A 24,891-nucleotide genomic window follows, 5' to 3' on the forward strand; every position below is an offset into this window, starting at 1 on the left:
GCACAATTAAGCTTAGGATACTGTTATGAACTTTTATTATGAACTTTAGGATACTATTATGACCTTGTCATATTTAACAGTGCTTATTCACACCTTATTTACATCCTATCCGAACCGTTATAACAGATTCTTCATAGAATTATCTTTAATATGTATTTGGAAGTTGCTATTGGTTTAAACTGGAGAAGGTAAGCAGGGATCATATCATGCTTGCACTGAATGTACTTCCTGACAATTATTGACTGGACACAATATATTGACAATATATTTAATAACATAATGTAATGTAATATCTCAATGCCTAAATGACTATCATTTCTGATAAAACTGTCCAATTATTAATATATGTTAGAGACCCATCTTTCAAATATCTGAATGAGGGTATTCTCTTTTGTTGTTTCCAGGCCAAATAACACACTTCCTCAGGAACTGCATTTAACTTCCAATTTTTCAGCCTTTAGAAGATATACAGATGCATGTATTTTACAATAAATGAACTTTGTACTTTCAAATCGGTCTTGACTCCTGTGACAAATCCCTGCAGTTTTCTTGGCAACATTTTGAAAGTAGCCTAATGATATTTTGGTTTAAACCTGTTTGAAAACATTAAGTGGAGTCCACCTACAAATTGGTTCCCTCATCAAACATTTCTTAGTGTTAGGATTTTTTCCCCTGTCGTTCAGTTGGAATCTACCTTCCTGTGACTCTGAATTCAAGTCAAAATCATCTTGTCTGACATTATTTCAAGTACTTGAATATATTATTTTAGTTTCTCTCAGTCTTCTCTTTTCAAGGTTAAACATTCCCAGTTTCTTCACTGTCTTCAGTAAACTTAGTTTCCAGTTCTTTGATCATCTTCACTACCCTTTCTACCTATTTCAGTTTCTCTGAATACTTTTTAAGTGTGATGGCCACAAGTGTGTGTGACACAAAATAAAATAAAATCAAAATATTACTGTGGAGTTCTTGCGATCTCCGAGATGATTGTATGTTAGGGTATTTTATCAAATATTTTACTGAAACCAGGATGTATTATGTCCATATTAATCCCACTCTCCATTAAGAAAGTTTCCCAATGAAAAATTATTTTTTAAAAATAATACTGTTATTTGGTAATTACTACATTCATTTCAAGGTGCTTACAGATCTACTTGTTTATCATCTGCTCTATGAATCTCAGACTGATTGGTCTGTAGTTTTCTGGGTCCTCCTCCACTTATCCTTTTGAACAGAGACATTTTCTTTCCTACAAGCATCTTGTATTTTATACATTGTCCAGGATGTCTCAAAAATAATGTAAGCACTTGGTGAAACTGTTAGTCAAATCATCCAACCCTAGAGATTTAAATTCATTAAGACTAAAATAATATTGTCTAATCATGCTTTCATCAATTCCAAATTACAATTCTGCCCTTAATTCTGCTCTGCATAATTTATTGCTATGGGATAAACTTTTCAGTTAAAAAATTGATCCAAATAAGAGTTCATAGACTCTTTTTTTGTACTTGTTATACAAATTTTGTTGTAGTAAATGTAGTAAATGAAGAATGTGTAAAATTCATTTTTTGTTTTTATTTTGAAGATGTATACATATTTTTTACTGTTCTTAGCATTCTTTATTAACCTCAGGGCATTCCAACTTTTAGTATTTGAGATTCTATCTCAGTATCATGTTTTATTTTCCTTAAAATAAAAAAATGCCAGCTCACTTTCTCCCAATGTTCTCATGTTTCAATTTCATCAACAAAGCATTCTGTATTTGTTGATATCTGATCAAATATGCCTTATCTTCTTGCGCTATATCCTTTGAAGGAGAAAGTTAGGATATATCAAACTAAGAAAGTTGTCAGTTAAGATGAGCCAGGAATTTCCTGCAAGTACCATGCTTGGCAGAATTTGTCTCGCAACAGATATCAGGGTAATTAAGTTTCCTATCACTATTGCTCCATGCTCTTGGAAAGCTCTGTGATTTGCTTTTGAAAGAATTATCCACATCTTCTTGCTGGGGAGGTGAACACTAAATTGGTATGGATTTTATTCATTTATCCTGTTTTAACAATTCAATGAATGAGGTTTTAAAGAACATTAAATGTAAGATCTTAAGAAATCAACAATATATTAATTTTTATGCTTATTGGATACCCATAGAATGTTTAAGGATGACTGACTATTGCAAGTATAAAAGGGGTAAGGGGCTATATTATATTCTCATATTGGATATGATATCCAATTCAGATTGCCTCATTATTTGGGTTTAACAGACCTCTGTTTGCTAAATCTATTTCTAATCAACGAATTATTCTTAGAAGTTGGGAAAGTGATGTGAGCCCGGATTATTTAGTTATTATTTATTTATTTATATTTATATGCTGCCCATTTTATAATCCAAAGCAACTCTGGGTAGTGTATAAATTTATAATCTTGGATTTCAGATTTCTGTTTGCTTTCAGTTTGTGCAGAGACTGTTTTCTATATAATGGAAAGACTGATATATATTATTTTAGGTCCTCAATATTTAATGATATGTTTAAAAACTAGTCTATATATTTATATGCATTATAACACGTTTGTACACATTCTTTTAATTTCTGTTAGTTTGCATTTATTTCTATTTTGTTATGAAGTACTAACCCTTACCATTTCCACACATAGCGTCCTTGAAGAAAACAATACAAGGGGATGAGCTCTTGAATGCTTCCATTACTTCCACATCAATCACACATGATGAAGAAACTGAGACAGGTAGCGTTTTGGGGGTTCCAGAATTGATCTCAGACTCTCTTTGCAGTGAGAAATCAGTGACAAATAGCCAAAATTGTCTTTGGTCTGGGGAAGTGCTGCCCATTTCCTAGGGTTGAAAGGGGGAAAAAATTAAATGTTAAAGTTTAAGAAAAATATTTTCTAACCAGCATAAAATTAAAGACAATTAAGCAGATGAAAACTTCAATTTAGCTAGCAGCATTTTAATCAGAGTACAATCAATGGATCATACAACACATGCAGCCTACTCTACCCTCCAAACTGAAGTTCAGAGACAAAAATTGCCAAATTTTTATGGCACAATTTTATTCTATTTAGAGTGATTTTAAGATAATGGCTGCACATCGTTTCTCTTCTTCCCATATCTCACCCTTAACCACCACCATCCAAGCTCAAAATATTGGCTACAAATTTAAATAGTTTCAGGTGACATATAGAATCACTAGATCTTTTGTAAATCTTCAAAAGATCAGGAGGTGATTATGGTTGTACTCCAGCCATAAGCAGAAAGACATCCAGGTCCTGTATACATGCTGGGATAAAATCAATGATCATCACTGCTGTCTATTGATTGCAATAAATCAACTATGTGATATGACTAGATTTGAAACTTAGAAAGTAAAAGGGTACCATATTCAAAGTTGCTATACAGGTAATTTTCATTTAACAACCACAACTGGAACCACTCTTTGTCACTAAGGCATGTGGTCATTAAGTGAGTTATCAAGTGACTGTGGTGGATTTGCAACCTCACTTCTACCACAATCATTAAGAGAATCTCTCACAGTCATTAAGCAAGACAAAATTAAAATTTATAAGAATTTTAAGATTTGAGAATCATTTGTCTGAAATATTACAGGGTTTTCTGCTTGAGCAGGAGGTTAGACTAGAAGACCTCCAAGGTCCCTTCCAACTCTATTTTTCTGTTAACTGCAATTTTACTGCCAGGCTTTCAATTGACTCTGCTTGTTTAAAGCTAGCTGTAAAGTGTACAAATGACAAGCACATGACCATGAAACATTATGGTCACTGTAAATAACTGCTTGTTGTAAAACACCTAAATTTGTGTGACTGTAGGGATAGTGCAACAGTCATAAATGCAAGGACTGTTCATAAAGTTATTTTTTAAGTGCTGTCATACCTTTGAATAGTTGCTAAAGAGGGCAGTTGTTAAGTGATGTCTATCTGTAGCAATTCGACACAGCAAACTGTTACCAGGGGGACCTTTTATCAGGTTCGCCTGATTCGCCAGTTGCGGCCCATTCTTGATCGGGATTCCTTGTGCACAGTCACTCATGCCCTCGTCACCTCTCGCCTTGACTACTGCAACGCTCTCTACATGGGGCTCCCCTTGAAGAGCACCCGGAGGCTCCAGCTGGTCCAGAATGCAGCAGCGCGGGTAGTGATGGGAGAAACATGGCGCTCCCATGTAACACCGCTCCTGCGCGAGCTGCACTGGCTCCCGGTGGTCTTCCGGGTGCGCTTCAAGGTGTTGGTTATCATCTTTAAAGCGATCCATGGCATAGGGCCTAGCTATCTCCGAGACCGCCTGCTGCTACCGACGACCTCCCATCGACCTGTGCGCTCCCACAGAGAGGGCCTCCTCAGGGTGCCATCAGCCAAACAATGTAGGCTGGTGGCCCCCAGGGGGAGGGCCTTCTCTGTGGGGGCTCCCACCCTCTGGAATCAGTTGCCCCCGGAGATAAGAAGAATCCATGACCTCAATGCCTTCCGTCGTTCCCTGAAAACCTATCTTTTTCAGCAAGCCGGGTTGGCTTAGAACAAATTTTTAAATTCTTTTAATTAGTTTGTGATTCTTAACTTCGGGCCAAAATTTATATATATTTTTAAATGTTTTTAATATTTGTATTCTATGTTTTTTATCTTGGCTGTACACCGCCCTGAGTCCTCAGGGAGAAGGGCGGTATATAAATTGGAAATTAAATTAAATTAAATTAAATTATTACAACCCATCTTATTGGTCAAAGTGAAAGTCACTATAGTGCAGGTATAATTTGCAGCTCTGTGAGTCCCCTTTTGCAATTTCCAGAATCAACTCTACTACATGGGCTGAAAGTAAGTAAAATTTTGAAGTGAAAAATATTAATAAAACCTGTAAATTCTAAATTTCACTTCTTTTGTTAGTTTTATATCTTGCTTTTCCTCCAAAAATGCAATGCAGCATACATGGTATTCTTTTTTCCAATTTTATTTGAATAACAATTCTTTAAAGTAGGTTGGGCTGAATCGTGACTGATAATCATCCAGTCAAATTCCGGCTTAAGATAGAGTTGAACATCAATCTCACAGACTTATTCCAATTCCCTTAGAAAAATTCTGAGCTTACCCAATTTACCTCATCTTTCTACACATAGACGTTTTTGGCCACTAAAAAGCATAAAGTCCTGCCTCTAACTATGAATAGTTCACCCTTAATTAAGGTTTAAATATAAATGTTTTCCTTATGCATTTGTTTTCAAATAAGTCACTTTGAGGATTTCATAATTATTGAGCAATTCAAACATGCTATATGATGTGATGCCTTTGACTAGTATTATTTTGAAATTTTAAACAATTGTTATGTGTTTTTTTTCTTTGAATAAAGAAAATACCAGAAGCATTATTCCTATACTGTGCAATGTAATTTTCTTGGTAGAAACTCTATAGATATAAACATGGAAGTTTTCTTCCTGGATAAATTTTGACATTTTTCAAGGATGCATACAAACTAAATGATTCATAAAAGGTAGAGGAGAAACAAAAACATCTATTCTAGCAACATAAATATCCTATTTGGGACAGGAAGACAAATATATTCAACAAAAGATAAAGGTCATCAAAACAGATGATCTCATAATGAAATTGCTTACCTTTTGTAGCTCCTTCTAGACTCAAAGAGTTTCAGCTTTGTACTAAGAAGTTTACTATTAAATAGTGAATATAAACACTGAAAGGTTCTTGAAGATTCTTGAAAATACTGCAGAATTACTTCAGATTAAAATTTTATTCAACTTTTACCATCTGACATTTTTGTCATTCAAGATTTTGATATAAAATGCTTAGGCACATCTTCCTGAAAGTAGGCCCTCTCAGAAGTCAAAGAAACATGTATAGATTATACTATTAAAGGTATGTGGTATACCAAAAGGTGTTATAAAATATCTATAAAATTTGAGTGTTTAAATTGAAATACTAATGCTGTAGTTGAATTTAAAACAACAAGTGAGCAGGATCATGATCTCCCTTTTCTTCTCAGCACTTCTGCCATAATTCACCCATTTCCACAGAACCAAATGACCCTTTCCAGGAGCTGAGAGTCTGCTATTCGGAGTTCTATTGGCATGCACCCAACTCTACAGATACTTCCACTTAGCATTATATCATCATCCGTAGACATAACAATTCAATTAGTCTTTAAAATGTCACAGTAATACTTTTTCTATTAACAGATTTCTATAGCTACCATATCTCTTCAGAATCAAGAATATTAGAGCTTTAATCTGATATTTGCATTATATTTTTCAAATAATTGTATATTAATTTTATTTATGGCCTCAAAAAAAAAAAAAACCTGGAAAATATGAGTGACAAAAAGGGTTAATAAACTGCAATGTATAATTTCTTCAATCTTGTTTTGCTGCTGTTCTCATTTCAATTGTTAATTGAAAATTGAATTTTAATTATACTTTTTAAAGACATAAAGCAGAAACACTGGAACACTGAATTACTAACCTTTAGATTCTGACCAACAAGACTGTCAGCCAGAAAGCAAATAACAATAAGTCACTTTAAAACCATCATCTTCCTGTATGTGTGTCAATTTGTTCTGAACAAAAAGGACAGAACAGACAAACAGCAGCAGGATTGAGTTATGTGACAGTACAGTTCCCCGAGCCCAGATGGAATATATTTCCTCATTTTCCTTTCGTACCATAATACTTATTCTGAATAGTAATAATAAAAAGACAATATTTCCATTTCCCAATTCACAGAAAGAACTGAAGAATTTTAGTTCCACTAGTTCTCTGGAGTTCTGATTTAAAAAGAAGACAAAAGGAGATTTGACTCTTAAACACAAAATGTAGTCAGAAAAGATTATTTTTCCTGGAATGAATTAGTCTGCAAAAGAATTTTAAGCTGAACCAAGGTCTTTCTCTCATATTTTATGATATAGTAGACTTTTATGAAGGACACATCCTTGCTAGCAGAGATTGAACTAATAAACAAGTTGCAGCCCTGACATTTTATTTCTGGAACAGTTAACCTAGGTGAGCTTGTTTAGCTTGTTTACATTTTTCCTAATTTCTGGACCTCATTTCCAATAATGGTGTATCTTTTTTCCATTTTGAAGATGCTGATAAAGTAGAATTAAGTGACTACTATAAAATACTACCTTCAATTAAATATTTGAACTAACATTGCTATTCAGTTGCAGAATTCTGAATGATTTTTTTAAAAAATTTCATATTAATTAAAACAAAATTAATGCACATGTGAAACAAAATAATCTGGGATGTTTCTAGTACAAAGGCTATGCTTTTAATTTGTGGAAACTGAGAACATAGGATCAAAGAAGCTAAAGAAAGAACGTAAATTTGAAAAACTGTACTATAAACCAACTGTGCTATTATACGATTCTAGTCTTCTCCTAAGCTTGCGGCAAACTTTGCGTAGGCCACCTGAGATGGTGAAAAAAAAAATCCTAATAGGGAGCTCTACAGCTTACAACCAGTGGTGCCCACCAGCTGTTTGGTGGATTATACTGGGATACAGCAGGGCTTAGATGTGACCAAGACTGATACATAGCCATGTTTGGACACAATTAACTTACATTTAATTGTAAAAGATTCATCAGTTGCCTTATTGAATTAAAATCAATTATTTTCTTAGTGTCCTGCACTAGTTATTCTTGACAGATTTTATCGCTCTTATTGACTATTTAATGTTTATGAAAATGGGGTTAACCTCTAACTATCCATCCATCCATCCATCCATCCATCCATCCATCCATCCATCTATCTACTTACTCTGCCAATCTGCTCTGGATATCTTAAAATGAATCGAATTATCAGACAGAAGCATACATGTTTTATTTGTGCCCAATCATCCCAGAAATTCTGAGAAAGAATACAAGCATATCTTTATAGCTGGATTTCTCATGAAGATCTGATTTAAGGATTGGGATTATAAAAGATTTGGAACTAAGAGAATATAACAGAGATGTGCAAAATTCTGTCACAGAGCTGCAGAATTTTGATTTTCCCCCAACACATATCATTTTTTCCTCTGTTCCACTCAAACAGGAAAATCTGAATATTCCTGGGTGGTTAATGTAATTCTGGAAGTGGATTACCTAAAATTGGAAATAATTGTATATTCTGGATGCTGCCCAACTACTCTTCTATGGACAGTTCATGGCGAGTCACTTATAGAAATAGACTACACCTCTCTGGGATTAAAGACATCTATTTTATTATCACATTTAGAATATAATATATATCTCAAAAAAGGATATAGATCTATTATAATATTTGGTGCACCAGAACTTCCAAATTCAAAGCCACTTAATATCTTCAGGAAATGGCTAATGCTTTCTTGTCCCTATTATGGACTTCCTAAAGGAATCTGATTGGTTGTTGTGAAAGGAGCATACTTGGTTGTCGTGAAAGGATCATACTTATAAAAATGCACTATTGGTCTCTTCTAGCAGTTCTTCAAGTCAATATAAACTAATTTATCATCACACAAACTTCTGTGAATTATACTACAGTTTAACAGATAATTGGAGCACAGTCCTAAAAGGAGTTTATATGTACAACCTGCTGTTGATGGGACAGTATCTTTTAAAATAGGAAGAAGAGAGATGGTTACAGGAAATGAAAAACACTGGGGATGACATATAAATTGTCTTAAATATTATCTTAAAGTTTGCTTAAACTCCCTCTTCTTTACAATAATGTAAATGTAGGAAAGTCACTGTTGATCAGCCTATTTTTCCTTTTCCTAGGTATAATATCCTATTATACTTAGGATATAATCTGAAGTTTAGGGATAAAATAGCCATCATGAACATGCTTAGCTGTGGGGAGTGAGGATTTCCCAGATGTACAGCTAATTTCAACAGAGCTTGCTGATGTCTTGTATTAAAGGCTTCCAAACATGAAGCAGATGTAACCAGGAGGCATACAAATTATGCAAGAACCCAAAATGTCTGGAGCAATGCTTGAGAAGGCAATTTTTTTTCTTTCTGTTAAAAGAGCTCACTCAACTACCACTGATTCTGTAAAAGTAAGACAACCATTATTTAACTTACTAAGTAAAATATACTTTATTGCTTAAAAGTAACCTAATGTTTAAATTGTCTTTTAATGCCAGATAAGAGTATTAGATTGTAGTAAGTAAAACAAACAAAATTTTACAAGACTTTTAACTCTTAGTGTCTCCCATGTGTACTTTTAAGGAAAGTTTCATGTTTCATTTTCATTTAATGTGATATCCAGTTAAAATCTCTGGAATTTAACATATGACAGGTATGTCATATGTTTTGTTGGAGTAATTTGTAGAACTGTACTGACAAGCAAACTCCAGCAGCTGCCCACATGCCCATATAAAATGTTTAGTGAAAGAAAATGTTAGAAATCTTAGGAAGATAGCTTGAAAAGAAGGCAAAAATAAAGAGTTAACCATCTGGATTATAAAGGACAGAGGACGTGGCAAATGAAATCTACCCAGATATATTCAGTTTTTACTGCAGTTTCTAGATTTACACACTTAGTCATCTCTCATCTAATTATGTAATATTTTCAACATACAAATATGCATTTGGTGTCATCTTTGTATCTTTCAGAGTAGTTTCTGGTGAATGCAATAGTTCCAGTTCAATCAAAATCTTCTTTCCGGTACTGTATACACAAAACTTTTTGTAAGTGGAGTTATTTATATTATCCACTGTCTAAATGAGTAAGATTATTTTAGGTATAACACACTACTTCTTTAGTATCATAATACTATTTTTACTTTATTCTTTCATTTTATTGTAAATAACTTTTCTAAAATGATTTTTTTAATTTTAATATGAATCCATCGACATTATATAATCTAGTAATTTGATTTAATAATTGGACAGCCAATATGAAGTAGGACTGAAAGCACCCAAGTTCACATTTGTCCTTATTCATGGGAACCAACTGGGTGATTTTGGGCCAGTTATTTTCCCTGAGCCCACTTCATAAAATTGTTGTTCCTGGGATAAAAGGCAAGGAAATCCCTACGTAAACCTTAAGTTTTTAGAGGAAAGACAGAATAACAATCAAACAACTATAAAGATGGAAACCCTCTAATGAAACTCTTAAGGCGGCATCAGGCTTTAAGGAATTGTACCAATAAAGGAGAGTATTTGTAGCTCAAGGTTGAAATGAGGAGTGCTTAGTGCTCTCTGAGCTTGGTTGATTTCTTGCAGACATTTCATTACCCAAACTAGGTAACATCAGTGTTAGCAGTGCTAGTTTGGGTAATGAACATCTGCAAAAAAACAACAAAGCTCAGAGGGCACCAAGGATCCCTCATTAAGGAAATGTGTTGGCCATCTTTTTGAACTGTTGAGCATATTTGGAATTATGAGAACATGTCAACAATTTTCTTACAAACTAACTGTGATAAGGAGAATTGAACTGTTACTGAATAGGACCAATGAACATGTTTGTTTATGATAACAATAGCAAATAACTTTCGTTTATACACTTTACAAAGAAAGAGACATTACCATTTACATGGCAATGAATAGAAGACACATATAATTCATTTACTATTTCAAAACTAAAAAACAATTTCAATGTAGAAAATGGCTCCTGTATTTCTGGAGAAGAAATTCTACTATGATCAAACCCAAAGAATCCTCTAGCACATAAAAGGATTCTCATTTAGACTGACAACATATTCAGTGGTTTAGGTTTGGACTGGGATAAGAAGAATGAGGTTCAGGAATCTGTTTGACCAAAGTGAGTGATTTTGATCTAGTCACTTCCTTTTAGCTCAGCCTATCTTACAAGGTTTTGTGCAAATAAAATAAAGAGAGATTCCTATATGCACACACTGAGCTCTTAAACCCAGAACATAAATGCAATAATTAAAAATAACTTGTTGATGTATAAAGGAAGATTATTTACATAAAAACAATACCTGCAGTCTTCGATATATAACATATGCCCAAAAACTGCAACGCTGAGGTAAATCGCCCATCTGAAAAACAATTAAAATTTGGACTTAATATTGAATTCCAAACTATTACTGGTTGATTACTGATTGTAAAATTTTTGAGGAAAAAAAAATACCTGGTAAACTTCCTTGAGACTATGAACAGCTGGGGGGAAATATAAATTTGACAATTGTTCTCTTTCATCTGCATCAATGTAATCAGCAGAAGCAGCAAGAATGTAACAGAAACTTGGAGGAAGCTGATTAGCAGTAATGTGCTGAAAATAATAAAAATAGATACAGTCATTTAATAAACGGATGCTCCATACTAAATTAATTTATTTGGTATGGTCTAGGAAGCCCTTCTAAATTAGTGAGAAGAGACTCACTTCTCCAAATGTCAATCATCTTTGCAAAATCAGAAATAATATTTCATCTACACTTTATTCTGAGTATTTATGACACAAATTTATGACACAAAAGATTATAGCTAAACACAAAGTAACAAATCATGGAAATTGCTTTTGCTATCATAATACTGGCCAAATGGGGTTCTAATATTTTAATTTCTTCACATACTTTCTCTGTTATTTAGAATATTAAACACGAGGGTGAAACCATCAATAAATATTTTAAGCTATGTTACTGAAAAACAAGAATGCTGCCAAACTGAATTATCCTCATGCATCCAGCAGCATGAGGATAATTGGGGACATGAATAGTAGAACATAACATGATGTTCTCTTTATAGGTGGCTGTAATGAGATTAAATCTATTTTATTTATTTGAAGATTGTATGAAGCAATGTAATGCTAATTATAAATGTAAAGATCAATAAATACTGAAAGTTATTTCTTGATAATTACTCCAATTACAAAGGAATGACAATGAAAACAGTTTCATCTTTGTATATCCATTTGTGCACATGGAGTTTCTGAACTATCACAACTTACTAAATCTGTGATTCATGTTCCGAAGCACCGTATACCTATTTAACATCCTGACTAAAGGATCCCGGGTGCTTTCGCTCTATTTTGTCCATATGCATGTAAATCTGAAATTCACAAACCCCACCTTCAACCATCATTGCTCTACCCAAATCAACTAAGAGATAAGTGCAAGCCAATCATTGAATATACCTCCACAGACTTTCCAATGTGAATTAACAAGAAACTCAGCGAAGCATAAAAGTGAATATATATTGTAAGTATATCCTTTCACTGGAAGACATAACACACAAATGCCCCTTGCATCAGTATTTGCGCTTTTTATGTTGCACAAAGCATGATTCCTTACAGACTGTAGAAGTGGGTGTTGTGCAGATGGGTGGAGAATTGGAAAAAGCTTTCAAAGAAAGATTGATTTGTGAAGCACTTAGTAAATTTACAGAAGGGCCAGAAAAGGGTTTTATTCTATATTAATACAAATCCGCTTTGGTGGTATATTCCCCACAGCAGTAACCCAGTGAGAGTTTTATGCTGGTGAAAGAACATTTCTGGGTTTCTCCCACAGCTAGCATACTAACAATAGGAAGAGAAGCATAGCAGTGATAAAACAGCAATTTTGGAAGGACTACACCCACAGGGACAGGATGGAACCGCTTAAAAGGATATGTCTTCCACTGCTAAGAGAGGAGGTGGACAACCCCTCATTAAGCCTGGTACCTTAACCATTGCACCAAACTGTTCCTCCATTTTGAGAATATTATTTATTTATAAAGGAATTAAAATACAAGGCAAAGCAGGCTATAACTGCCCTAACCATAGCTCCACCTGTTTCATTATTCAATTCCTACATGGCTCCTACTTCAAATTTTACTCAAAGAGCATAAGCATCAACATACTTTAATCTGAGGTTTAATATTCTGCAGAGTCCCTCCCAGACTGAAGTTATAATTAAGTAGGAACCTTAAATAACATTTTATTTTGCTGAGATAAGAGGTATCAAAGTAAACAGATTTTCCATTCATTAGAAGAGGAGTAGAGAGGATAGAGAGAGGGGGAGAGAATAGAGGGAGAAGATAGAAAGGGAGGGAGGGAGTGGGGGGGAGAGAGAGAGAGAGAGAGAGAGAGAGAGAGATTGAAATTATTCCTTAAGAGGCATAGAAAAATATCCTTGCAAAATCTATGCAACATTGATCTTATCTACTTCTACAAGACTTAGGTAACGTTTAAAATATGGATTTTATCTATTTTATCTATGTGATATTTGAGAAAAAATGATTTCGGTGTTAAGTACAAGAATATTCTAGTGTCTTATTATCTTTTTGAATATGCTTTTGTAGCAGGAAATACATCTTCCCTGCTAAAAAGTACCTTAGCTATCTTTCTCTCCCAAATTGCAATAGTTATAAATTAGTACAACAAAATCTCAAAATCTCATTAAATTACTGTCAAATTTTAAACAACAAACTATGGTATCTTAATTACTGCAAACAGCTTTGTATACATTTTATTTACTTCATATTTTCTCATTTTCACAGCTAACAACACTGTTTTAGCATGCATAAAGTATTCTATTATAGAAGTTTTATCTCCATATATGGTTCTAGCTCTGATTTTATATAAGATTGTGATTAAATATGGTGGTTGATTGAAGAAAATAGGGCATTTGCAGCTGAAGATGCTACTCTTTGAAGATTTTAAAATGAACCTAGGTTAAATCAAATTAATTTGGAATTTCATGTACATAATTATACTAAACATTTCATTTTTAATTTCCTTCAGGATTTTCATTTTTTAGGATTCTTTGCTTCTAAATGTAAAATACTTTTCCATAGAACCATAAATAAGATTTTCTGTTGCACATTACCAATAACAGTAATTGTTGGTGATGTTATATTAAGGGAGGAAAATACAATGTTGAAAGTGTAATGAGGGCATTGAGAAGATAATTATTAAGGAAATCTTATTTATATGATTATTTTTGAAAAAAACAAGTCTAAAAGTATCTTACTCCTTTATTTTCTTGTCTCTTGCCCGGAACTTGAAGAGGTGATAATGGTGGCCATAGACTGTCAATCAGGCTAAAAAGCCCTAGAGTTCTATCAAAACAAGTAAGCAAAGTACAAATATGATAAAATCTATGTGAGTATGTACAATAAAAGTGTAATCATTAGAAACATACTATCAAAATATTTTTTGTTGTTTTTGCTGAGACTGCATCTATATTTTAATTATTTTGAATTACAATGGAATCTTGTACTACTACTATAAGAAATTTCACAAGATATTGATATGGAAGCCATTCTAGATGAAATGGTATGTGTCTATGAGAATCCAGTATACTGTAGAATTAAAATACAATGCAGCAATGTCTAAAGCCTGTAATTTAATTATGAAAAACAGAAAAGATGTAAATAAGTTATGTTGTAAAGAAAGCAGTGGAAGGTGGCAAGCCAATCTGAAAAAAGTTTTACAGAAAATCCAATATAACAAGTTAATGATAAGTTTAATATTTTGGGGATGATGTCAAAATGAAGATTAGTTTTGATATATGGCTTTTATTTTCTACAATGTACATTGAAACCAAATATGCTAATTTCAGTGCAATTATAACATCTACTGGCAGTATCTAGTCAGTAGAAACATTTTTATTTAAATGATTGGTTGTGTTTTTAGTTCTTTTCCTTTACAAAATGGCATGTACAGCACAAAACAACACAGAACATTTTACATGATAAAATTTAGCACACTGCCCTCTTTTTCTTCTTTTATCATAATCACTCATTAGTCACCTTCTGTTAAACAGCTGTAAAGTATTCAAGTTAACTTTGGGAAGAAAGGTAATCATGCATGAATCAGCACAATAACACGAAAGGATGTCAGGAAACAAAGATACTACCTTACATAGAATTAATCCAGTTGCTTTAGCAATGACTGTATGGCGTTCTAATCATCTACTCTCAAAAACAGCAGAACAAAAAGTGTGCAACAACAATAAGGGACAAGGAATATGTTCCATGGTAATAAAAGTTTTCAATTTAAGAGCAAACTGCACAGTAATTTTTTCTAACAATTGAGTACAATGTTATTCAAATTCATTGAGCTATGCTAGTAGGAATATGCAAGAATTGTTGGGTTTTCTGCTGCCTCTTCACCTTAAGATGCAAAGAAGTTCTGTGACTTTTCTTACCTTCCCCTGGTGACTCTTCGCAAAATTTTCAGTCTAGAAACATGACAGCATTTTCCTTCCCATTTTTTTCTATATTGTTCTATCAGTTGTGAAGAGGAACATAGAACTGGAAGCTGTATTTCACTAAATATTCCATAGATGTCCTGAACCAGCAGACACAACCTACAAAGGGTATGTAAATGTTATCTCATTAGCAACACGCTTTTTCTACATCTCGATCATCTCAGGTTTTTTTGAAAAAAATTTTTAGCAGAGAAATTTTACTTTTACTTTAAGACTTCCTAAATTCTAATGTAATTGAAATACTTAGCAATTGGTAATCAAGAGCTTTATTAAGTACTGATATATCAGTTTTTAAAATGACAACTAAGTACACTAAGAAATTTTCAGCAATGATTTACACGAATCTCAGCTATTATGGCCAATGACAAAAGATTTGGAAAATTGTAAAGTACAACACGATGTCACCTGCCTAATTGCGTTTCTCTGGATGTCAAATTTAAGAAAAGCAACAAAAACAGAGTAGTAGAGAAATTCTTAGCTTGAAAATTCAGATAAATTGAGCCTAATATACTAAGCAGATCAGACTCCTATTCAATAGTATCTTCTCATAACTTATTTTGTAGATTTATGTTCTACTACCAATTTCTTTTTAACGTTTACATTAAAGCCACCAAAAAAAATGATTTAAGATACCTAACTAAGGTTACCTGCAATGTCACAAATAAGCAGGTAACATGCAAGTGTTACTTATATTACATGTAAATCAGATTAAATTTAGGAGCAATACAAATATGTTGACATAATCAGTAAGAAGCTCATCTGATCACATTGTCTCTTAGAGGTGAGACCGCATTTCTCAAAAACATAATGATATTAAATTTGGTCACCACAATAAATGCCTTTCCCCTAGGTCCCATTCATCACCAATGGATTCCACCATTTCATTCATTTTCATTTTCATTTTATTAGATTTCTATACCGCCCTACTCCCGAAGGACTCCACCAATGGTTGGAAACTAGTGATGAAGGTGTGAATCAACCTAGAACTAAGGAGAAATTTCCTGACAGTTAGAACAATTAATCTGTGGAACAACTTGCCTCCAGAAGTTGAGGATGTCCAACACTGGAAATATTTAAGAGGTTGGAAAATGATATAGGGTTTTCTGCCTGAGCAGAGGGTTGGATTGGAAGACCTTCAAGATCCCTTCCCTTCTGTTATTCTGTTCTGTTATCAACACAACTTAAAGCAGAGTCTAGACTACTGCAGACTGAGATGATCTGGCCTCATGTTAGAAATGCATCTTATTTTGAAATATACTTAGAAAAATAATTAGGTGCAAAGTGCAACTATCAGAAACTAAATGTGCTGATCAAATTTTTATGCTTCGAAATCTTTCAACTATTTTATTTATAATAAAAATTTAACAGGCTGTTATTTTTTAACCTTTTAAAGATTTAATATATTGGTTTCCAGGCATCTAAATACACCAAATGCAGCTCATATACAGGTAAGGCCTTCACATAACCATCTGCTTAATAATGGTTCAAGGTTACAATGACCTCAGAAAAAGTGATATACAACCTGTCTTCACAATTCTGTCATACCACCTGCATATTCACAAGATTGCAATTTGGGTGCTTGGCAACGGGCTCCCAGCTGCAATTTCTGCAGTCACAATTTAGGACCTTTCCAGCTGGGGGAAAAACATCAAATGGGGGAACTGGATTTGCTTACTGACTGCAATTTGCTTACTAACCGCAATGATTTGCTTTATGATCACAGAAAAAATGGCTGTAAAATTGGGTCTGGTCATGTGATCACTTGATTTACCACTGTACTGATTTACAACAGAAATTATTTTTATCTGCCAATTTTAACTAAGAATTTATTTAAGTGCTCTTCACCTATTGCTTTTTAATCAGTTTTAGTGTCTATAATTCATTAATAATCATTTGTAATTTCTTCTTTTTCTGCGAGCTCTTTTAGACAATTTGTAGTCCCTGGAGATACCTGAACTCATAATTCTTATTTACAATAATTACTACTTCCTAAACTGTCATATATCAGTTTCTCCATATGAGTGCTCTCTACATATATTGGGACTTTGACTGTCAGAATTCCCTCCTACGCAATCCTACAGCTGAAATATTTCCCTTCAACCCCCCAAAAGAAAGAAATTTGAATAAATAAAAAAAAAACTCTTGTGCAGAATCAATTCATTAGTTCTAAGCAACTATTCTTTTTCTCAATTCCCCAAGGATGGGCTCCAGCATGGATCTGAAAACTCAGAAGACTAAACCTCTGGTCGTGGTAACCAACCCAGATTGGATGTTGAAACATTATCCTGGGACAAGTATATCTGCCTTCAGATATATCTACTTTGTGAAAAAGCTATTTGCTTATAGCTGAACATAAAATAGGTGGAAAATTGTCAAGGGGTAAAACTGATATTCTCTACAATTACCACTTCAAAACCATATGCAGATGCCCAAACACGAAGAGAGACTGTTAGGTATGTAGTTACGGAGAGTACATAAAACTGAGGGTGTAAGAAAAGACATGTAAACAAGATACTCAAGACACATGATTCACTGGGAGGAGCGAAGAGGCAGAGGCTATCTGAGATGACAGAGATTAGACTATTCCCCCCCCAAAAAAATCTCTGGCCTGATTTTCCTTGTAACAATAAATCTATGTGCCTATTGAAGGAAATTGTACAAGTGAATGCTTGAAGAAAACAACAAATAAACCCTTTCATATCTGACATGCTAGACTAGGTCTCTTCTTAACATTTCTTATGCTTGCAATAGTTTTGTTTTGTTTCGATATGGAAGGTTCTTGTTCCTATCAGAAGTAGGTAGATGCAAGTGTATCAAGTACAGTGAGTAGTTTGGAGCAAACAATAAAAATCCCATTTCAAAGCTTGGGAATATTCTGTTAATTCCCTAAAAGAGCTGGAGGCAGGGGAGCGAGAAGGTGAGGCCAATTCTTTTCACTATTTTTTTAAGATTGTGTTGGTAATGCTTATATTTATTCATTTCCCACTGTTTATATGGAAATGCTATCATGCCATCATACCCACTCCTAATTAGTCATCATTCTTGGGAAAGATAGAAAATTACTTTTTTCATCAGTAATTATACACATATGCCCTGAAACTTGGAAATGAGGTTGGTGGGTTTTTTTTACGATTTTCACTGTTCCAAAGGATTAAGGCTGAAATGCATTCCATAAAGTAAACAGTTTTTTTTAATGCTTTTCTGAGGATATCAGTATAACAGAAAGACCCAAAGAAAAAGAAAAAGAAAATTTGGTATTTGTAGTAACATTTTCAAATAGGTATTGTAAAAGCAAAAATACAGAACTAAATACATTTAATAAACAGAAAGGAAATAGCTGTTCAGTCTTCTGTTAGCTTTCTGAGTTAATGAAAGTAGAGAGAAGGGATAAAAAGAAAAGCGGAAGTTGGTGAAAAAATAAGAGTACAGTCCATATTTCCTGTGATCAATGAAGACATTTGCTCTTCCAAAATGCAGTGAACTTGGCAATTATACTTGCCCCCTGAAGGAAAACCTATCTCTAGGTGCATCCTAGCAAGGGACAAAGCATGAAGCAGCACATGCACTCTTAGCAAGACCTCTTGTGTTCCACTCTTTTAATCAAAACAAGCACAAGGTTGCCCACAGAGTTCCAATCTAACAACTTGTCTGGTCAAGTCTTGAGGTGGAGCTCAAGTAGCTTCTACTGGTGTGGCTTAGAATCAAACAGCAACCCTCAAGGCTCCACCCAATGTGGATTTAATTTATCTGAACTTTTCTAATACAAACAAAACCCATCCACCAACGGCACACGTTATCTAGAGTGCAATCAGAATCAGGCAATCAGATATGCAGGCACTGAAAAATAAAAATAAAGAGCCTGTAATATAAGAATTCTAAAAGTAATTCTTCTGCAAAGAAACTTCATATTAGGTCTAATATCTTTCTTATCAGTTCTAGAATATTCTCACACCTCCATAGAATGTTTTGGCTGTTGTGTGTGCTTTCATAATTTATTTTGATAAGAATAAACACATGTAACACAAATCCACATTAACTAAAATCTGAATAATATTAATCAGAATTACAACCAACTTAAAAATATATTTGTTATAGAGAAGTTTTCTCATCTAAAGGAATGTAAAATTCTTTATGACAGACAAGAAATTTAATTATTTTTATTTCTGGGAATAAAGTCAAAATCCCATTTTGAGGGAAGTACATCAGCTTTGACGGAATAAGCACTAAAATCCAAGCTAGAATTTACCAAGCAGCTGGTGTTTTTGAAAACAAGTTTTGGGAATTTTTTGTTTTGTTTTGCTGAAATCTGCACCATTTTTATTATGCATTCCTAAATACACGTGACTGAATTCAAGTCCCTCTGAATTCTATGAGGCTTACATCAAAGTATATACAGAACTGAATTTTTGATATTGTGCAAAATCTATCAAGAAACCACAACTTCTGAAACTTTATGTTCCTTTTGAGTGTCTTTCCATTTGTACAGCTTTATTTGTTAGTTCAGCTTCATATAACATTGTGTCATAACTCTTGACTAGGAACACTGTTAATGCAGTGGATTTGAAGGGCTTTTCCATGACAAAAAAAGAAATATGGTTAATGTATGTTTAACTAAAATTAAGTGAATTTTCTTCAAAATATTGCTTTCTGATTCAGATTATTTTATACGAATTAAATTACATAAAGCATTGGCATACTTAATGAAGCAGAGTTTAAAATGGTGATGATACTTCTTTTTTCAGGCCTTTCTACATGGAATATTGCATTATCCACCTGCACTTCCATTCTTTATATTTTGCAAGATGACACATCATAGTAGTCATATTCATCTTTTGAATTTCTTATAAAACAATTCTTATAAGTCATCACAATGTACTTGTGTCTAAAGAATCACAGTTGCAACTAATTTTTAGCTGTGGAATGGAAAAGCTGAAAACAAAAGCTACATAACATGAGATATCCGGCTGCTGACTGTTGTTCAGTAGTTCAGCCATTTCCAACTTTTTGTGACCCAGTGGGCATCATTACATTAGGATCATCTGTCAGTAGTTGCTTCTTTGAATTTCTGTAAGTTTGATTGTCATCAATAAAAGTATCTCAGTAGCTTGTCTTTTTCAACTGCCTGCAAATTTTCTAAGCATCAGGGCTTTCTCCAATAATTCATATTTTCACATTATGTATTCAAAAGAGTTATACTTTACCTTGTTGCTTCCAATGAGCAGTCTGGTTTTATTTCATTTAGAATTGAATTATTTCTTCATGCAGTCCAAAGTATTCTCAACTACTTTTTTATGTGACGTATCAGGATTTTTTCTCCCTTCGCTAAAATGGGCATGGGCATGGCCACCGTGTGATGCATCCTAGCCCGTGAGTCAGGAGTTTTACACAGCCCTCCTCTATAGTATCTTCATGATCAGAATTTGGGTGCTTAGAACTATCATGCTGCTCCCAATTGCGATCATAAGTGAGGAATACCTATAGTTAGAACTATAATTTATTTTGTGTATTCTAGTCCTTATTTTATTCTGTTTAATCCAACAAATTTAGTCCATGCCTCTTGATTCACAATGGTAGACATCCAAATTCACACTGCAAATTAAGCACACATGGCATATATAAAGGGAAGATGGTTTCTTTTATCTTGACAGTTTTAAATCCATCAAAATTAATTAAGAGAAAATAGCACATTGTCCTTAAATGCTACAGAGACATAAAGGGTTAGAAATCTTGAATTTCTTCACTCTAGCTGCCATCCGTGTGATTGGGAACTGTCCTTAGAATTAGCAAAATGAGGAGCATGCCACATAAGCAGAACTGATAGATATATCCATAAGGTCAAATCCAGAGAGGTTCTGGATTTGGGGAGGGGAAACAGAAAGCATAAAGAACCAAAAACAGACGAAAAGCAACAAAGACAAAACAGACATAGTCCAAAGATAAATTCTGTAAACCCAAAGAATGTGTTATTTAGGATTCAGCTCTAAAACTCAGGAAAGTTGATTGTATGTGCAAAGTGTAGCATAGCCAAAACATTAATTCAAATTTCCATCTTGTAATCTGATACATTTGCTCTGAGATTCTGGACAAAAATTTAAGAAAACACACATTACATACACACCTTGATTCATGAAGCAATACTTTTATGATTTGGAAATGAAAGTCACATGAACAATTGATATGGTATGAAGGGCACTTCAAAGTATATAAAATATACATGCCTATAATTTACTGGACATAGTATATATGATGAAAAACATAGGGATGGCACAGCAAGATGTATATTGCGATAGTAGGGAGTAAAAATTAGATATCTGAATAATTATTTTTTAAAAAAATATAGTTGGAGACTTATCAAGATGATTATTTTTATATATGGTTTAATTTTCTTCTGCTATTTTGTTAAACACAGTAGTACCTTGTAAAGTAGCCATATGAACAAAATGTGGACTTTTCTATATTTCTGTGTGGTATGTGTGAAGGAAAAAACATAATGTGAATATTATTCACAAAATTATTCACAAAATAAGGAAAACACAATTCCACATCCACAATAGAGAAGAAAAATTTCCTTATTTTCTAGAGCTCCAACTTTTTTTTCCTTATTACAAAGCCCATGAGCCATCTTCTCCCATGATCTTCACTGCTAATACCTGTTTCCTTCATTATTTCCAGCTTCCATTTCTACTGTCTCTTATCTTATTTTCCAGCCTTCATGCATCTCTTCTTGCTGGTATTGTTGAACTTTACAAGAGAATTAAAATTAATTTATTTGTATCTTTTATATGAACATCTTCATTACTGAAGAACTGTATAAACATGAATGAATTAAATTTTGGAATAAATATGGATGGAAATTGAGGAATTGCTATAAGGTTGCTACTGAATTCGTCCTTTCCTGTATGTCTGAAACTCAGTTTGGGAACAATCTTGTTTTAAGATTTAGAACTGATTAAAAATATATTAGTCACTCATTTTTGTGAGTGACATTTTAACATCTATCCATTGCAACTACAAATTACAAGACTAATGATTTGGAAGACCTGAGATTCAGATTAATTATTTTATTGTTAATTATTCAAATTAAAATAAAATGAAAATTTATTTATTATTGGTATTTATGATATTTATTGTTTTTAGTGAGGTAGTTTGATATAGTGGTTAAGGCATCAGGTTTGAAATGGGAGACTGTGAATTCTAACTCGTGAGTTTAGGCACGAAGCCACATGGGCCAGTCAAATTCTCTCAACCCTAGAAGAGATGTAATGGCAGTAGCAAAGGATGCAATGGTGAAATCTTGCCACGAAATCTGCAGAGGCTTGTCAAGACAGTCTCTGAGAATCGGACACAATTGAACAGAAGAAAAACAAAGACAGAAGTGAACAAAGAAAAAACATACTAATAAATCTAATTTTAATTAATAAATATTAAAATAATTTACCATCTTGGGGAGGAAAAAAAGAGGCCAAATGGGACAAAAAAAGAGGTATTTTTGTACTATATATTATAAACCATCTAGAGCAGGGGTGTCAAACTCAAGGTCTGTGGGTCAGATCCTGCCTGGAAATAGCAAAGGACTGGCCCGCAGTGCCTCTGGCAGCCAAAATGGGGTACAGGGCGGTTACGTGCAGTACCCCCGCACCTCATTTTCGGCCTGGACAGCCTCCTGCAGCACTCTGCCAGCCAAAAAGGGGCATGGGGGGTCCCTGCGTCCCACTCATCCCCCATTTTGGCTGGCAGGGTGCTGCAGGAGGCGTCCATCCCATCTCCTTCCACCCCGGCCAGCCCACGGTGGAGAACTGCAATGCTGATCTGGTCGTCGAAAATAGAGTCATTCAAAGAGCCATATAAATACTGGTAATAAATAAACATGTACATTTCTATTTATTCTAGTGGGTATTTCTACTTGTATTTATAATACACGTATGCAATATGCCAATGTAAGTATACTGGGAAATAGTTAATTTTCTATCCACAATATGAGATTTCACCTTTGAGGAAAAAAAAAAAAGCAACATATAAGCAGAGATAAATATTCATTTGTTATATAATTTAACTTTAGTAAACATAGAATAGTGAAAAGATCAATATACCGTACACTGATTTCCACACGTATAAAAATTAGAATCCATTTATTTTGAAAAGTAAAAAAAAAAAAAAACAGCCCAATAGATTATCTGTTACATGAAGCAGACTTAATTATTATTTTGTTTCACTGTAAAAGCAAAAGCAAAAAGGTATAAAGTGCATATATTTGGGATCATGTTTTTTTCTACTGTTTAACTTAACACTATCTTGCTGAAACTGAACAAAAATATGCTCTACTGTTTTAGGAAAACAAGCTAAGATGAAAAACAAAGTGGGGGTGGGGAACAGAAAGAAAAAAAGAAAGGATCTGCTGGGGATTCTCATTTGGCAATTTTTTTTAAAAAAAAACACTCTTTTTCAAACTTTTAAGAATCAGTTCTTCTTCCTTCCATACATATAAACTTCAATTGCTTTTTGCCTTCCACTACTTTTGCTGGCTCTGCTTCATAAATGCACGCCAAAGTGTGAGTTGAGTGTTTCTGTGAGTAGGCTGTTTACAAAAGTTATGCTAGACTTCAGAGCAGCTCCGAGAATTCCAGGAAATGGCCTCTGTTATTTTATTCTAGGTCAGTGTCGACTCATGACAGGCAGCAAAGCTGACACAGGACAGCTCGCTCAGCCTTTCAATCCATAGCGAGGCCTCAATGGGAAGGAAAGAGGAGAAGGGGAAGGAGGGAAGGAGAGGGGGGGTGGAGGGAGAGAGGGAATGCATACGAATGAGCCATGAGTGGGCGGAGTGCTTTCCCAGCACTCTACCAACCACAGCACAAGGAATTATGATAAACACCACTCTGGAAACAAGATACAACAGTACATTGTGTTCTTCTTCAGAAAAACATCCAGACTTCGGCTCACTTCAAGTAAACAGTTAATCTTGTTTACTTTTTTATTTGTTGAGCGGTTAACTGAACAATCTAGTGTGCACATGAGCTTTTTTTCTTGCAGAATTTTTTTAAAAAAGAATATCTCAGCAGCATCCTTCCACAAATCAGTCCAATGTGTAAATCTTCTATAAAATTTGAAAACATTGCGGAAATTTGTTTTGTGCGCAGTGTCAAAATAAAATGTTTTTCAGGCAAATAAGCGTTGAAATAAGTTCAAGATTTTCCTCCATGAAAATCAGCGATAGAATATAAATCTGTAATTAATAAAGTGGCCGTAGAAACAAGCTGTTAGACATCAGAGACAGACCAATAGTTTATGTAAAACATCTGTAGGAAAAATGAGGACCTTTTAGCAAGGACTGGGACATCTCTTAGGCTACTTTCACGTGTAATTATATAAAGAGAGAAATTAAAATACATTGATTATAATGTTTTTGGTATTTACCCATTTAGTGATAGTATAAGAAAGGAAGTTATTGGCTCCACATTTTGTTGAATTATGATTTTCAGAACTTTCACCTAGCATTCAGAAACGAATATGCTGAATTTTAATGCAGTTTCTAGAGTATTGGAAATTCCTCACTTCTGCCATATATCTATGAACGATCTGCCAGAGAACCTCCAGGTATCAGATGGAAATCATATCATTCTCACCATTTGCCATACAAGATACTGCAAGCCACAATACCTGAGGCCACAGTTAAATAAAAAGCTGGCTATAGTTACCAAAGAGGGTTTTTTTCCTGCCATGAACCTACTTTCAACTTCTTTA

General features: G+C 34.0%; 1 protein-coding gene across 1 annotated transcript in view; it reads right to left on the reverse strand.

The window, feature by feature from the left end:
• Window positions 1-24,891, reverse strand: part of SPIDR (scaffold protein involved in DNA repair) — a 168,534-nt gene that overhangs the window by 17,027 nt on the left and 126,616 nt on the right. Inside the window, exons 11-15 of the mRNA XM_070942313.1 lie at window positions 15,088-15,249; window positions 13,909-13,996; window positions 11,091-11,231; window positions 10,939-10,998; window positions 2,638-2,848 (exon numbers count right to left, since the gene is read on the reverse strand). Coding sequence (XP_070798414.1) covers window positions 2,638-2,848; window positions 10,939-10,998; window positions 11,091-11,231; window positions 13,909-13,996; window positions 15,088-15,249 — 662 coding nt within the window. The remainder of the gene's footprint in view (window positions 1-2,637; window positions 2,849-10,938; window positions 10,999-11,090; window positions 11,232-13,908; window positions 13,997-15,087; window positions 15,250-24,891) is intronic.

The sequence above is a fragment of the Pituophis catenifer genome, unplaced genomic scaffold, assembly GCF_029215685.1.
Source record: "Pituophis catenifer annectens isolate HBS135680 unplaced genomic scaffold, rPitCat1.0.hap2 SCAF_3, whole genome shotgun sequence".
NCBI lineage: Eukaryota > Metazoa > Chordata > Lepidosauria > Squamata > Colubridae > Pituophis > Pituophis catenifer.